This window comes from Salvelinus namaycush, chromosome 5, assembly GCF_016432855.1.
Source record: "Salvelinus namaycush isolate Seneca chromosome 5, SaNama_1.0, whole genome shotgun sequence".
In the NCBI taxonomy this organism is placed as follows: Eukaryota; Metazoa; Chordata; class Actinopteri; order Salmoniformes; family Salmonidae; genus Salvelinus; species Salvelinus namaycush.
In genome coordinates this window covers 8,549,898-8,566,405 of record NC_052311.1, presented here as the reverse complement: position 1 = coordinate 8,566,405, position 16,508 = coordinate 8,549,898, and the positions used below count along the sequence as shown (strand labels likewise).

At 46.4% G+C, this 16,508-nt stretch overlaps 1 protein-coding gene across 1 annotated transcript in view; it reads right to left on the bottom strand.

The window, feature by feature from the left end:
- The window catches only part of gria1a (glutamate receptor, ionotropic, AMPA 1a), a 141,292-nt gene that overhangs the window by 64,406 nt on the left and 60,378 nt on the right, over window positions 1–16,508 (bottom strand). The window contains 4 exon segments of the mRNA XM_038992898.1: window positions 2,123–2,236; window positions 2,462–2,566; window positions 9,610–9,777; window positions 10,699–10,857. Of these exon segments, the coding sequence (XP_038848826.1) occupies window positions 2,123–2,236; window positions 2,462–2,566; window positions 9,610–9,777; window positions 10,699–10,857 (546 nt within the window).

Here is a 16,508-nt window from a genome sequence, read left to right as displayed (position 1 = left end):
CCATGCTAGTTGATGCAGCTTAGATCCATGCTAGTTGATGCAGCTTAGAGCCATGCTAGTTGATGCAGCATAGAGCCATGCTAGTTGATGCAGCTTAGAGCCATGCTAGTTGATGCAGCATAGAGCCATGCTAGTTGATGCAGCTTAGAGCCATGCTAGTTGATGCAGCATAGAGCCATGCTAGTTGATGCAGCATAGAGCCATGCTAGTTGATGCAGCATAGAGCCATGCTAGTTGATGCAGCATAGAGCCATGCTAGTTGATGCAGCATAGAGCCATGCTAGTTGATGCAGCTTAGAGCCATGCTAGTTGATGCAGCATAGAGCCATGCTAGTTGATGCAGCTTAGAGCCATGCTAGTTGATGCAGCATAGAGCCATGCTAGTTGATGCAGCTTAGAGCCATGCTAGTTGATGCAGCTTAGAGCCATGCTAGTTGATGCAGCTTAGAGCCATGCTAGTTGATGCAGCTTAGAGCCATGCTAGTTGATGCAGCTTAGAGCCATGCTAGTTGATGCAGCATAGAGCCATGCTAGTTGATACAGCATAGATCCATGCTAGTTGATGCAGCATAGAGCCATGCTGGTTGATGCAGCATAGAGCCATGCTAGTTGATGCAGCATAGAGCCATGCTAATTGATGCAGCTTAGAGCCATGCTAGTTGATGCAGCATAGAGCCATGCTAGTTGATGCAGCATAGAGCCATGCTAATTGATACAGCTTAGAGCCATGCTAGTTGATGCAGCATAGAGCCATGCTAGTTGATGCAGCTTAGAACCATGCTAGTTGATGCAGCATAGAGCCATGCTAGTTGATACAGCATAGAGCCATGCTAGTTGATACAGCATATAGCCATGCTAGTTGATGCAGCATAGAGCCATGCTAGTTGATGCAGCATAGAGCCATGCTAGTTGATGCAGCATAGAGCCATGCTAGTTGATGCAGCTTAGAGCCATGCTAGTTGATGCAGCTTAGAGCCATGCTAGTTGATGCAGCTTAGCGCCATGCTAGTTGATGCAGCTTAGAGCCATGCTAGTTGATGCAGCATAGAGCCATGCTAGTTGATGCAGCATAGAGCCATGCTAGTTGATGCAGCTTAGAGCCATGCTAGTTGATGCAGCATAGAGCCATGCTAGTTGATGCAGCATAGAGCCATGCTAATTGATGCAGCTTACAGCCATGCTAGTTGATGCAGCATAGAGCCATGCTAGTTGATGCAGCTTAGAGCCATGCTAGTTGATGCAGCGTAGAGCCATGCTAGTTGATGCAGCTTAGAGCCATGCTAGTTGATGCAGCTTAGAGCCATGCTATTTGATGCAGCATAGAGCCATGCTAGTTGTTTCAACATAGAGCGCCCCCCTTTCTACATTTCTAACTGATCATTTAATCTCTTTCACATGAAACCGCTCGCTTTCGACAACAGTGTTTTCCAGCTAATTGCAGTAAGGAACGAACATTCGCTGCACCTACAATGTGAATAAATAATAGTTTATCAACATTTTAAGCTAAACGTTCTGATCTGTAGGTAGCCTAGTGGTTAGAGCGTTGGGTCAGTAACCCAAAGATTGCTGGATTGAATCCCCAAGCTGACAAGGTAAAACTCTGTAGTTCTGCCCCTGAACAAGACAGTTAACCCACTGTTCCCCGGTAGGCTGTCATTGTAAATAAGAATTTGATCTTAACTGACTTGCCTAGTTAAATAAAATAAAGATCTTATTGTTTTTTAATATACATTGTTTTAACGTAGCCTAGGACTACTGGTTGTATGAATTTGGGATCTATCATCCCACAACTGTCCCAGTGTTCGACAAGCTGAACAATAGAATAGGTCAACTTCTCTACTATGGGGATAGTAGATTGACATAGGCTAGTGCTTTTGCTGTTCGTTACTCGTCTTTTTGGCTGAGGAAAAGGAAATGTGGCCTGTTATTCTAACGTCTTCAAAATGAAGCCGGTCAAATGTCCGGTGCCAACGGAAAACATGGCACACACACACACACACACACACACACACACACACACACACACACACACACACACACACACACACACACACACACACACACACACACACACACACACACACACACACACACACACACACACACACATACACACACTGACCAGGATGGTGGTAACTATGTAGGTCCTGTTCTGTAGGCCATAGCTGCTGTCGTTGCTTCCTCTCATGAAGGTGGCTGTGCTCACGTACTTCTCGTCCTCGTTCCAGTAGCCCACCTGATACACATACAAGATTAAAAGACAAGTGAAAAAACTGACGGGCTATGAAGGAAACCTTGATTTGATCTGATACTGTACTGTACAGATATAATATGAGACTGCAATGAAACACTATTGGACATGAGTCCTCACCCTTGATATCAAATAAGATCCTATAAGGTCCCATTAGATCCCATTACATCCTATACGATTCTATAAGGTCCTACAGATCTCATGACTCACCTTCTTAGGTCCAGACGGGGCTAGCTCCATGACACTGACGGTGAAGTTGGTCCTGCGTCCTTTTTCATTGAACTGGATGTGACCTGTCAGGCCATGGATACGCACCTAACACACGGGGAGGGACAGAATCAATAGAGAATCAATAACACAGAGACACAGGAAGCAGTTACCATCTAGGTCTTTAGCTGTAGCACTCATAATAAAGTTGTCTTCTATTAGCCTCACTGACAGGAAACATCATCTGGAGTTCTGTTTCTTCAACAGCCTTGTCTGGATGGTCATTGGAGCATGTGTGTGTGTGTTTGTGTATTATGTGTGTGTATTATGTTGTGTGTGTGTGTGTTTGTGTATTATGTGTGTGTATTATGTTGTGTGTGTGTGTGTGTGTGTGTATTATGTGTGTGTATTATGTTGTGTGTGTGTTTGTGTATTATGTGTGTGTATTATGTTGTGTGTGTGTGTGTGTGTGTGTGTGTGTGTGTGTGTGTGTGTGTGTGTGTGTGTGTGTGTGTGTGTGTGTGTGTGTGTGTGTGTGTGTGTGTGTACACTGATTGTACAACACATTAGGTACACCTTCTCTTGCCATGACAGACTGACCAGGTGAATCCAGGTGAAAGCTATGATCCCTTATTGATGTCACCTGTTAAATTCACTTCAATCAGTGTAGATGAAGGGGTGGAGACATGTTGAAGAAGGATTTTTAAGCCTTGAGAAAATTGAGACATGGATTGTGTTTGTGTCAGCGTGTGAATGGACAAGACAAAAGATTAATGTGCCTTTGAACGGGGTATGGTAGTAGGTGCCAGGCGCACCGGTTTGAGTGTGTCAAGAACTGCAACGCTGCTGGGTTTCTCACGCTTAATAGTTTCCTGTGTGTATCAAGAATGGTCTACCACCCAAAGGACATACAGCCAACTAAAGGAAACATTGGAGTCAACATGAGCCAGCATCCCTGTGGAAAGCTATCAACACCTTGTAGAGTCCATGCCCCCAATAAATTGAGGCTGTTGTGAGTGCAACTCAATATTAGGAAGGTGTTCCTAATGTTTTATACACTCAGTGTATGTGTGTTAGTGTGTGCATGTGTTTAAGTGTGTAGTGTTTGTGTGTGTGTAGTGTGTGTTCAGTGCAGCATGTTAGTGTTGGCAGAATGATGGGTTTAATTGAGCGAGCGGAACATCAAACTCCCCTCTGCCCTCAGGCAGATGTCTGCATTCACTTGGACCAGATGACAGCTAGACATAGCCGCAGAGACAATGTGTGTGTGTGTGTGTGTGTGTGTGTGTGTGTGTGTGTGTGTGTGTGTGTGTGTGTGTGTGTTCGTTCAGGCAGGTGGATGAACGTGTGTGCGCACAAGAGGGTGTGCAGGGATGTGTTTGTGTGTCCGTGTCTGTATGTGTGTGTGTGTGTGTTTGTTTGTGTGTGTGTTTGTGTGTGTACATCACTAAGACCACAGTTCCACAGAGCCACACCAGAGAGACCAGTGTGAGACTCATAACCGCCATCGATAAAAGACAGTACTGTGCAGCCGTCTTCATCGACCTGGCCAAGGCTTTCGACTCTGTCAATCACCATATTCTTATCGGCAGACTCAGTAGCCTCGGTTTTTCTAATGACTGCCTTGCCTGGTTCACCAACTACTTTGCAGACAGAGTTCAGTGTGTCAAATCGGAGGGCATGTTGTCCGGTCCTCTGGCAGTCTCTATGGGGGTACCACAGGGTTCAATTCTCGGGCCGACTCTTTTCTCTGTATATATCAATGATGTTGCTCTTGCTGCAGGCGATTCCCTGATCCACCTCTACGCAGACGACACCATTCTGTATACTTCTGACCCTTCCTTGGACACTGTGCTATCTAACCTCCAAACGAGCTTCAATGCCATACAACACTCCTTCCGTGACCTCCAACTGCTCTTAAACGCTAGTAAAACCAAATGCATGCTTTTCAACCGTTCGCTGCCTGCACCCGCACGCCCGACTAGCATCACCACCCTGGATGGTTCCGACCTAGAATATGTGGACATCTATAAGTACCTAGGTGTCTGGCTAGACTGCAAACTCTCCTTCCAGACTCATATCAAACATCTCCAATGTAACGGCTGTCGTAGTCGTTCTCCTCCTCAGACGAGGAGGAGCATGGATCGGACCAAGATGCGGATTGGTAAGTATTCATATTTTAATGGAAAAACAACAAACACTACAAAATACAACAACCAACAAACGTGACTAACCTGAAACAGTCCTGTGTGGCCCAAACACTGACACAGGAACAAACACCCACAAAAACACCAGTGAAACCCTGGCTGCCTTAGTATGACTCTCAATCAGGGACAACGATTCACAGCTGTCTCTGATTGAGAATCATACCAGGCCGAACACAAAATCCCAACATAGAAAATCAAACCTAGACCAACCCACCCAACTCACGCCCTGACCAACTAAAACAAATACATAACAAAGGAAAACAGGTCAGGAACGTGACAGAACCCCCCCCTTAAGGTGCGAACTCCGGGCGCACCAGCACAAAGTCTAGGGGAGGGTCTGGGTGGGCGTCTGTCCACGGTGGCGGCTCTGGCGCTGGTCGTGGTCCCCACCCCACCATAGTCAACCCCCGCTTCCGTGGCCTCCTCCCAATCTTCACCCTCCATGTCAATCCCACTATTCCAAAGGGCAGTAACAGACTGAGGGGTAGCAGCTGACTGAGGGGTAGCACCTGACTGAGGGGCAGCACCAGGATAAGGGGCAGCACCAGGATAAGGGGCAGCACCAGGATAAGGGGCAGCACCAGGATAAGGGGCAGCACCAGGATAAGGGGCAGCTCCGGACTGAGGGACGGATCCTGGCTGGCGGAAGGCTCTGGCGGATCCTGGCTGGCGGAAGGCTCTGGCGGATCCTGGCTGGCGGAAGGCTCTGGCGGATCCTGGCTGGCGGAAGGCTCTGGCGGATCCTGGCTGGCGGAAGGCTCTGGCGGATCCTGGCTGGCGGAAGGCTCTGGCGGATCCTGGCTGGCTGGCTCTGGCGGATCCTGGCTGGCTGGCTCTGGCGGATCCTGGCTGGCTGGCTCCGGCAGCTCCTGGCTGGCTGGCAGCTCCTGGCTGGACGGCTCTGGCTGGTCCTGGCTGGACGGCTCTGGCTGGTCCTGGCTGGACGGCTCTGGCTGGTCCTGGCTGGACGGCTCTGGCTGGTCCTGGCTGGACGGCTCTGGCTGGTCCTGGCTGGACGGCTCTGGCTGGTCCTGGCTGGACGGCTCTGGCTGGTCCTGGCTGGACGGCACTGGCTGGTCCTGGCTGGACGGCACTGGCTGGTCCTGGCTGGACGGCTCTGAAGGCTCGGGACAGACGGGCAGCGCTGGGCAGGCAGACAGTTCAGACCACACTGGGCAGGCAGGCAGTTCAGACAGCGCTGGGAAGGCAGACAGTTCGGGCAGCGCTGAGCAGGCAAGCAGCGCAGGCGGCGTTGGGCAGACGGCCGACTCTGACCTGCTGAGGCGCACAGTAGGCCTGGTGCGTGGTGCCGGAACTGGAGGCACTGGGCTGGAGACACGCACCACAGGGAGAGTGCGTGGAGGAGGAACAGGGCTCTGGAAACGCACTGGAAGCCTGGTACGTGGTGTCGGCACTGATGGTACAGGGCTGGGGTGGGAAGGTGGCGCCGGATATACCGGACCGTGAAGGAGGACACGCGCTCTTGAGCACCGAGCCTCCCCAACCTTACCAGGTTGAATGGTCCCCGTAGCCCTGCCAGTGCGGCGAGGTGGAATAGCCCGCACTGGGCTATGCAGGCGAACCGGGGACACCACCTGTAAGGCTGGTGCCATGTACGCCGGCCCGAGGAGACGTACTGGAGGCCAGATATGTTGGGCTGGCTTCATGGCACCCGGCTCGATGCCCAACCTAGCCCTACCAGTGCGGCAAGGTGGAATAGCCCGCACTGGGCTAAGCACGCGTACTGGGGACACCGTGCGCTCCATCGCATAACACGGTGTCTGACCAGTACGACGCCCTCTCACTCCACAGTTAGCCTGGGAAGTGGGCGCAGGTCTCCTACCTGCCCTCGGCCCACTACCTCTTAGCCCCCCCCCAAGAAATTTTTGGGTGAGCCTCTCGGGCTTCCAGCCGCTCTGCCTTGCTTTCGCCTCGTAATACCTCCTCTCCGCTTTCGCTGCCTCCAGCTCCGCTTTGGGGCGGCGACACTCCTCTGGCTCTGCCCAGGGTCCTTTCCCGTCTAGGATTTCCTCCCAAGTCCATTCCTCTTTTCCCCATTGCTGTTGTTCTTGCCTTCCTTCTCCAATCCGCTTGGTCCTGTTTTGGTGGGTGTTTCTGTAGCGGCTGTCGTAGTCGTTCTCCTCCTCAGACGAGGAGGAGCATGGATCGGACCAAGATGCGGATTGGTAAGTATTCATATTTTAATGGAAAAACAACAAACACTACAAAATACAACAACCAACAAACGTGACTAACCTGAAACAGTCCTGTGTGGCCCAAACACTGACACAGGAACAAACACCCACAAAAACACCAGTGAAACCCTGGCTGCCTTAGTATGACTCTCAATCAGGGACAACGATTCACAGCTGTCTCTGATTGAGAATCATACCAGGCCGAACACAAAATCCCAACATAGAAAATCAAACCTAGACCAACCCACCCAACTCACGCCCTGACCAACTAAAACAAATACATAACAAAGGAAAACAGGTCAGGAACGTGACATCCAATCCAAAATCAAATCTAGAGTCGGCTTTCTATTTCGCAACAAAGCCTCCTTCACTCACGCCGCCAAACTTACCCTAGTAAAACTGACTATCCTACCGATCCTCGACTTCGGCGATGTCATCTACAAAATAGCTTCCAATACTCTACTCAGCAAACTGGATGCAGTTTATCACAGTGCCATCCGTTTTGTTACTAAAGCACCTTATACCACCCACCACTGCGACCTGTATGCCCTAGTCGGCTGGCCCTCGCTACATGTTCGTCGTCAGACCCACTGGCTCCAGGTCATCTACAAGGCTATGCTAGGTAAAGCGCCGCCTTATCTCAGTTCACTGGTCACGATGGCAACACCCACCCGTAGCACGCGCTCCAGCAGGTGTATCTCACTGATCATCCCTAAAGCCAAAACCTCATTTGGCCGCCTTTCCTTCCAGTTCTCTGCTGCCTGCGACTGGAACGAATTGCAAAAATCTCTGAAGTTGGAGACTTTTATCTCCCTCAACAAGTTTAAACATCTGCTATCTGAGCAGCTAACCGATCGCTGCAGCTGTACATAGTCCATCTGTAAATAGCCCACCCAATTTACCTACCTCATCCCATACTGTTTTTATTTATTTACTTTTCTGCTCTTTTGCACACCAGTATCTATACTTGCACATGATCATCTGATGATTTATCACTCCAGTGTTAATCTGCTAAATTGTAATTATTCGCTCCTATGGCCTATTTATTGCCTACCTCCTCATGCCTTTTGCACACATTGTATATAGATTCTCTTTTTTTCTTTTTTTTCTACTATGTTATTGACTTGTTTATTGTTTACTCCATGTGTAACTCTGTGTTGTTGTCTGTTCACACTGCTTTGCTTTATCTTGGCCAGGTCGCAGTTGCAAATGAGAACTTGTTCTCAACTAGCCTACCTGGTTAAATAAAGGTGAAAAAAAAAGGGGGAAAAAAGGAAAAAAAAGAGGGTGATCTGTCTGTTTAAAAGCTTAAGTCAACGGCCCAACTGAAATATACAATAACATCTAAATGACTACATCCAATTAGTAACATCGTCAGTATCAGAAACCAGCCCCTCTACTGCTAGCAGATATTGATCATCAATCCAGTTCACAGCATCGTCCTCTGCAGGCACATCTAGGGAAAGTACTAATAATCACACAGCAACATTTATTTATTCAGGTTGTCTGAAACCTTATTGAGCCCTCTCTTTTCTGTTTCTCTCTCTCTCTCTCTAAGGTCATATCGGTTTGACCAATTTGACTTCAGATTCTGGGCATGGTTGCATAAAACATCTTAAGTGAATTTCCCCCTCATCTTTTCTCTTAAAGTTTCCTTTAACGCATTCTTAACTTTAAGTCAGTTGCACATTGACTCTGTACCGGTACCCCATGTATTTAGCCTCGCTATTGTTATTTTACTGCTGCTCTTTAATTATTTGTTACTTTTATTTCTTTTTTTTTTTAAATGTATTTTCTTAACACTGCATTGTTGGTTAAGGGCTTGTAAGTCAGCATTTCACTGTAAGGTCTACACCTGTTGTATTCGGCGCATGTGACAAATACCATTTGATTAGATTTGACAACACATTTTAAGGTGAATTTCCCCCTTAATTTAAGTGAAAAACGTAAGTGTGCCCATGAGGTCCCTTAACCCTTAAGTGCCTCATTCAGTATGGATATCAATGTCAACAGCATTTGAGGAGGTGAGTATTGCTTTCATCTGGCCCAGTTTCAAAAGGAAAACATTCACCATCTAGTTAGCTACTTAGCTAAACAATGGAAGGTGCACGGCTGAAAAGCTAGCTGGCGAGCTAGCTACCTTCTCTGTAAGTTAGCTTGACGTGCTAGGAAGTAATATAAACATGTTTTATTATCTTCTGAATCAATTTGATTATCCTGTCTTGAATGTAGAAGCTTTATCTCCCAAAATAAATGTGAATAAGATCATCTCCATGGTAACCAGAGACTCTTTCTTCCGTACATGCTTGCAAACTACCGTAAAATGATGCCCTTAACTAAGGAAATGTTTGAGGACATGGGTTGACTTGAATCTTGAGTGACCTGGCTGCTCTGTCACCCTGTCTGTAATACTTTATTTCATTCCCATCTCAGAACATTTGCATTATGAAACTCCATTGTTGATGTCATATTCTATGATGATCACAGGCAGGTTTTGTTTACCTAACGTGATGTCACATTCCATCCAGGAAGCTCATAGGTGACTCAATGGGAACGTTAGGTGACAGAATAGAGATCTAATTTGTTCAGCAGGGCCCGACTCAGGATGGGTTAGCCAACGTGCCACTCAGGAGCTTGTCTGTGTATGTTGTTGTGTGTGTGTGTGTGTGTGCGTGCGTGCGTGCGTGCGTGTGTGTGTGTGTGTGTATCCCTCATTTTTACCAGCAGAGTAGTGTGTGTGTGGGTGTACCTGTTGCAGGGCTCTCTGTATATCTATGCCTTGGCCCCAGGGTGCCGGCGGGTTGGCGAGGCATTCGCCTGCGTTGCCACGGCGAGAGATGTCTATCCTCTGTTTCCGAAGGTTCTGGAACGCTGTAGACATCACCTTCACCCCATCATATGTCAACGCTCCGGTGTACTACAGACAGAGAAAGCAAGAGACAGAGCAAGAGAGAGAGAGAGAGAGAGAGAGAGAGAGAGAGAGAGAGAGAGAGAGAGAGAGAGAGAGAGAGGAAGGGGTTGGAGCGGTGAGAGAGAGAGAGAAAGAGAGAGACACGTCCTCATTACACTTAAAACAACACATATTGAGAGGGTTTGGTCATGATAAAACTAATTCAAGAGGAAGGTGATGGAACAAGTAAGGCAGAGACCATTATAGAGAGATCAGAGCAGAGATCATTATAGAGAGATCAGAGCAGAGATCATTATAGTGAGATCAGAGCAGAGATCATTATAGTGAGATCAGAGCAGAGATCATTATAGTGAGATCAGAGCAGACACCATTATAGAGAGATCAGAGCAGACACCATTATAGAGAGATCAGCGCAGAGATCATTATAGAGAGATCAGAGCAGAGACCATTATAGAGAGATCAGAGCAGAGACCATTATAGAGAGATCAGAGCAGAGATTGCCCTAAGTGTACCTTTAAGTGTGTGTGTGTGCGTTTAGGTGTGTACATGCGCACGTGCTTCCGATGCTCCCAGACCATGGAGCAACGTAAGATAGGCAACGGCACAAGGTCTGGGGACAATGTTGGATTTTCTTGGACATTTCAATGGGGGGGGGGGGGGGGTCTACCAGGGAGGGTCCTCTTCATACTCTCAACAAATCACAAGTTTGGGGAGCAGGGCTTAAAATGCTGCCGGAAATACATACAGAAGCGGCATGACATGGCAGTCACATGACCAGAGAATCGCTTCCAATTTCCAATTCGTACTCTCTGTCCCAACTGACGCCGGAACTTGCACAGACTTGTTAAGCTGGAGCATTGGAACATTGAGATTTGCAACCCGTCTGTCTAAAGAGACTAGTGTGTGTATGTATGTGGAGTGTAGGACCTTCAGGCGTCTCTTGGGGAACTTGGCGTCTTTGTTTTCGAACTCCATCCACTGCTGAATGGTACGGCTGACGTTCTGCTCTGTGTAGTTGACCAGCTGGAAGCCTGTGATGTTGGCCCCGCCTTTCCTCAGGTCTGTTAGATCAATGTCCAGAAAACCCTTATAGGAAGAAGATGCAGAGAGGACAAACAGACAGAGGATGGAGAGACGGATGGACACAGACAGACAGACAGACAGACAGACAGACAGACAGACAGACAGACAGACAGACAGACAGACAGACAGACAGACAGACAGACAGACAGAGACAGAGACAGAGACAGAGACAGAGACAGAGACAGAGACAGATACAGATCAGACACAGAGACAGAGACAGAGACAGAGACAGAGACAGAGACAGAGACAGACACAGACACAGATACAGAGACAGAGACAGATACAGATCAGACACAGAGACAGAGACAGAGACAGAGACAGAGACAGAGACAGAGACAGAGACAGAGACAGAGACAGAGACAGAGACAGAGACAGAGATAGAGACAGAGACAGAGACAGAGACAGAGACAGAGACAGAGACAGAAACAGAAAAACAAGTTAAACATTTTGAGGAATCAATTTCTTTCTCTAGTTTCATTTTTAGAGTCATGTCTTTCGGATGAAATGAAGAAATATGAAGTATACTTTTTCAACAGGAGATTTGAGTAAATAGGTGTCCTACAGCTCACAGTGATTGATTTTAAAACAAGCATCGTGTAGAAATATAGAGGGATACAGAGCTGGCAGCCAGTACGGTAATACTGCAGGGATCAGAAATCGTATGTTTAAAGAGAAATCACTCCAATATTAAATGTGAGAGATCAATATTCAGAAAGATAAATTCATAATCAGATTTATGGTGCGTAAGTTATTTGCTACAGCGAGAGTGTGAGAAAGAGCGAGAGAGAAAGAGATGGAGAGGGAGGGAGGGAGGGAGGGAGGGAGGGAGGGAGGGAGGGAGGGAGAATTGTTAAGTGTATACGTGATGAGAGAGTGTTCTGTACAAAGGCCAAAGCAGTGCAGTGGCTCTACATTGTAATTCCTGGTTGAAACTAAAGCAGGGAGAGAATGAGAAAATGCCAGGGTCAATCTCTTAATGGAAATGGAAAATCCCTCAGAGCAAGCTCTTATCCCAGCCCCAGCCTGAAAAGAAAGAAGTAATGAAAATGAAGAGAATGAAACAGACAAGATCAGTAAGGTTGAGGGAGAGGTTTAATCCCTGATAGAGTTGTGTTAATCCTGGACCTCCGTGCTGTGAAGTACAATGGAACCACTTCCCTGGAACCCTTCAACACTGTGGAAAACAATGGAAGCACACTTCTGGAACTGCTGCTAGGCTCCATGGTACAGAATCCCTCTGACTACTTGGAGGGGTGTGTTTCTAGAACACTAGTGAACTCAGTGTTCTATTTTAGAATCGTACAGTTCCGCCGGGATTGGTCCATGGCAGCCATGTACAGAAGTACAGTAACCCTGTAAGGTAACTCTGTGTAGAGCACTGCACCCTGCGCATACACTATCCCCATAGACAACAGTATGTCCTGCATTGACCCATTGGGATAAACACATAGGATAGAGAGTCAGACAGAGAGAGAGAGAGATGCCAATGCCAATAAAGCCCCTTGAATTGAATTGAATTGAATTGAGAGAGAAAGAGAGACAGACAGACAGACAGACAAAGAGAGAGTGAGAGAGGGAGAGACAGAGAAAGACAGAGCGAGAGAGATAAAGAGAGAGAGAGAGAGAGAGAGAGAGAGAGAGAGAGAGAGAGAGAGAGAGAGAGAGAGAGAGAAAGAGAGAGAGAGAGAGTGAGTAGGTAGAGAGAGACAGAAGGCAGATTCACCCCCTCAGCAGGTAATCAATCTGTCTGCATGGTGAATCAGATGCAGACAGAAGCAGTCACCTACAGAGAGACAGAAAGACTGATGTACAGACAGAAGCAGTCACACACAGAGAGACAGAAAGACTGATGTACAGACAGAAGCAGTCACACACAGAGAGACATAAATACTGATGTACAGACAGAAGTAGTCACACACAGAGACACAGAAAGACTGATGTACAGCAGGAGACTGAACAAGTGAACTCTGCAGCCTGATTGGTAGTGAAAGTGGTGCTGTCAACTGCTCTGACCTTCAGCCTCCGACTGTGACTGTCTGTCTGGTAGAAGTTCCAGAACCACAGGAAACCCTTATTATATTGATCCCTGCCTGCCCTTTGATTAAACTTTCTGTGGCCTGGTATTCTTAACGCCATCAATCAGAGCTCTCTTCTCTCCCCTTCTCTCCCCCTTATGCCTAATGGGCCCTGCTCCCTGCTCCCTCCACCCCCTAACACCCACTCCTCTCCTTTTCCACCCTCCTCGCATCCCTTCTCCCTCTCCTCTCCTCCTCTTCTTTCCTCCCCCTCTCCTCCACTGTCCTCTCTCCTCTCTTCCTTCTCCCTGAAGTATCAGCCGAACCAGGTGTCCATATGTCTCAGTTGAATGGTCAGAGGACAGAGAGAATGAGAGAGAAGAGAAGAAGAGATGTGTGTATTTTTCTGCTCCATGTGTTAGCTAATGCAGTGCACTGAGCTGAGCAGGTTACTATAGAAACCGCTCCTCATGGACACGGAGGTGGAAACATTTGATAAAGACCTCGTAGACACACACAGAAAGACTAAGAGATGGAGACATACACACAGAGAGACAGGCACACACACTCTCCCCCTCTCATAGATGCAGACAAACAGGCACACACACACACACACACACACACACACACACACACACACACACACACACACACACACACACACACACACACACACACATACGATAGCTGTGCTAAGGTAGAACACAGACAAGTAATTTTAATAGAGCCATTATGGAGATTGCAGACGGTTTGGTACCAAACTTTATTGCTTTCACAGCTTTCTAATTTACACTTCAATCTAACAAATTGACCAGATGAGAGAGAGATTGAGATAGTCCCAGCAGTGAGCCAGCATATTAATGTAGTTATTACCATGCTTGTATCTCAAATGGCACCCTATTCCCTATATAGTGAACTATAAAGGGGAAAAGTAGAGCACTATAAAGGGAATAGAGTCCCATTTGGGACACAGTGTGCTTTCTGTTGATATCCATTTTCTGCTGTTTTTAGTGTCTATGGGGAGGTTGTATGAGTGGTGCCCTGGGACGATCACAGCGGACAAAGACCGCTAATGCACATTACCCTGCACACATTTACTCACTGACCCTCTACTGTCTATCTGTCTGTCTCTCAGTGGCTGGCGGCTGAGCGTGTGTGTGTCGGTGTGTGTGTGCCGGTGTGTGTGCCTGTGTGTGTGTGTGTGTGTGTGTGTGTGTGTATGTGCGTGCGTGCGTGCGTGCGTGCGTGCGTGCGTGCGTGCGTGCGTGCGTGCGTGCGTGTGTGGGCTCTGCAGCACTCTGTATCGTCCCATTTCAACACAGTCACAGTCAGTCAATCAAGGCAAGGGTTTCCATTCCTTTCAGAAGGCTCTACCACCAGCAGGTTATTAGTGGCAGTATGAATGGTCTGACTCAGTAGACTACAGAGACCTCGATACAGAGAGTTTGTAGAGGATTATTTCGATGGGCATAGTTGTTTGTATCTCTCTCTAGAGTTAGTCGCTGAAGAGGGAAGAAATGTGAGCAGTGGAATATGTTTTTACAAAATGTCATGTTTTTTTCAAGACAGATCTGTTGTATCCCTTCAGAGAAACTTGAAACAGATTTGGTGCTTGTAATGAATTTTTCCAGTTGTATGTAGGGTGTCCAATCAAACACACATATTTTGACCAATAGGTAAAATAATATATTAATTTTGTGGAAACCCCTTTTAATAAAAAACGATGTCTCTATCATAATCCGTTCAAAGGTTATTGAAGGTTTTAGCCTTGTAGGATGGCCAAGATTAGGGGGGCTTAATCACTGGAGGACAGAGAAAGAAAAGTGTTTAAAAAAATCAGGAAAATAGAATTGTCAGCTGGGCTGAATGCTGAGTGAGAATTAAGGCTAACTGACAGGCTCACCGTTGAACTTGTCACCTTTCTTCTCCAATACGGAGGACATAAAACACTAGAGGCAAGATAGATATTGATTTTGTGACATGACATGAAGCATTTTCATATATTAGTATATGCAGTTCATATTAACGGGAAGTTCCAGTTATTTTTCAAAGACTTCTAAGAAAAACCAGCGTGTCTCTGGGAACCATTGAGTTTCCCGTTAGCTTTTTCTCTTCAAATACTTTTACATTTCATTCGGCTCGTCTCATGTTAATTTCGCTTTTTGTCAAATCCTCAAAACTCGCTTCGAGAAGCAGCACCGAACTGTCAACAGAGCTCACTGCTTATTATTGGATGTATTATGTTACGAAATAAGACTCTTTAGATATAATGAAAGAACCCACGGACCGATTCAGAACATGAAGAATCATATTTGTCTTGATAAAATGTATTTTTATAACAAAAGGAAGTCACATTTGACCATATTGTATGTCTTATTGCAGTTTCAATATCATGTTGACTCTAGAGAGATACCCAGCCACGTCACGCGTGATACAAGTCAGTGTACGACGTCCATCCATGCCTGAGGACGTCGGGAGATGACGTGGAAACTGGCCACTAGGGGCAACAGTGCTGTTAGCTTCACGTAGGTTTCAGTTTTGGTGTTGTGGACGTGGATGGTGGATGGTGGACGGTGGACGTGGATGGTGGATGGTGGACGTGGATGGTGGATGGTGGATGGGCATAAGAGTTCTGGTTCAAATTCAGCCATAAACATTTTTTTTTAAAGTTTTTTTTTTAAAGCCTATGCCAAACCTTAACCCTTACCTTAACCGTTAGGAGTTAATGCCTAACCTTAAATATTTGTAGTTAATGCCTAAACTTAACTTTTTGAAATATGACGTTTGCAACAACTTCAAAATTTGACATTGGAGAGAAATTGATGAATGTCGTGAGACTAAGAGCTAGATGCAATACCTTGGGATGTATCAGACAAATGACACAGAACAACATCTGTAGAATCCACATAGGATAGAAATATGGAGATGGGGAGAGAGAGAAATGGAGAGAGAGAGAAATGGAGAAAGATGGAGAGAGAGATACATTGAGATAGAGAGAGATATGGAGAGAGAGATAGATGATAGAGAGAGAGAGAGCAAGAGAAAGAGGAAAATAGAGAGAGAGAGAGAAAGAGATAAATGGAGCGAGAGGTGGAGAGAGAGAGAGAGAGAGAGAGAGAGAGAGAGAGAGAGAGAGAGAGAGAGAGAGAGATAGTAGAGAAATAGAGATATATACAGTAGAGAGATAGAGAGAAAGATATATACCTGACCACTGTGACAAACCCAACATTAAGGAAAGCTCTGACTATGTACAGACACTGTAGGCAGTCCTGGCTCTCAAGAGAAGACAGCCTATGTGCACACTGCCCACAAATTGAGGTGGAAACTAAGCTGCACTTCCTAACCTCCTTTTGTGAGTGTAATGTTAACTGTCATTTTGAATTGTTTATTTCCCTTTTGTTTATTATCTATTTCACTTGCTTTGGCAATGTTAACATAATGTATGTTTCCCATGCAAATAAAACCATTTGAATTTCATTTAATAGATATATATATATATATATATATAGAGAGAGAGAGAGAGAGAGAGAGAGAGAGAGCAAGAGATAGATACAGTAGGGAGATAGTAGAGAGAGAGAGAAATAGAGAGAGAGACAGAGAGATACAGTATTGAAATAGTAGAGATATGTGTATAGAGAG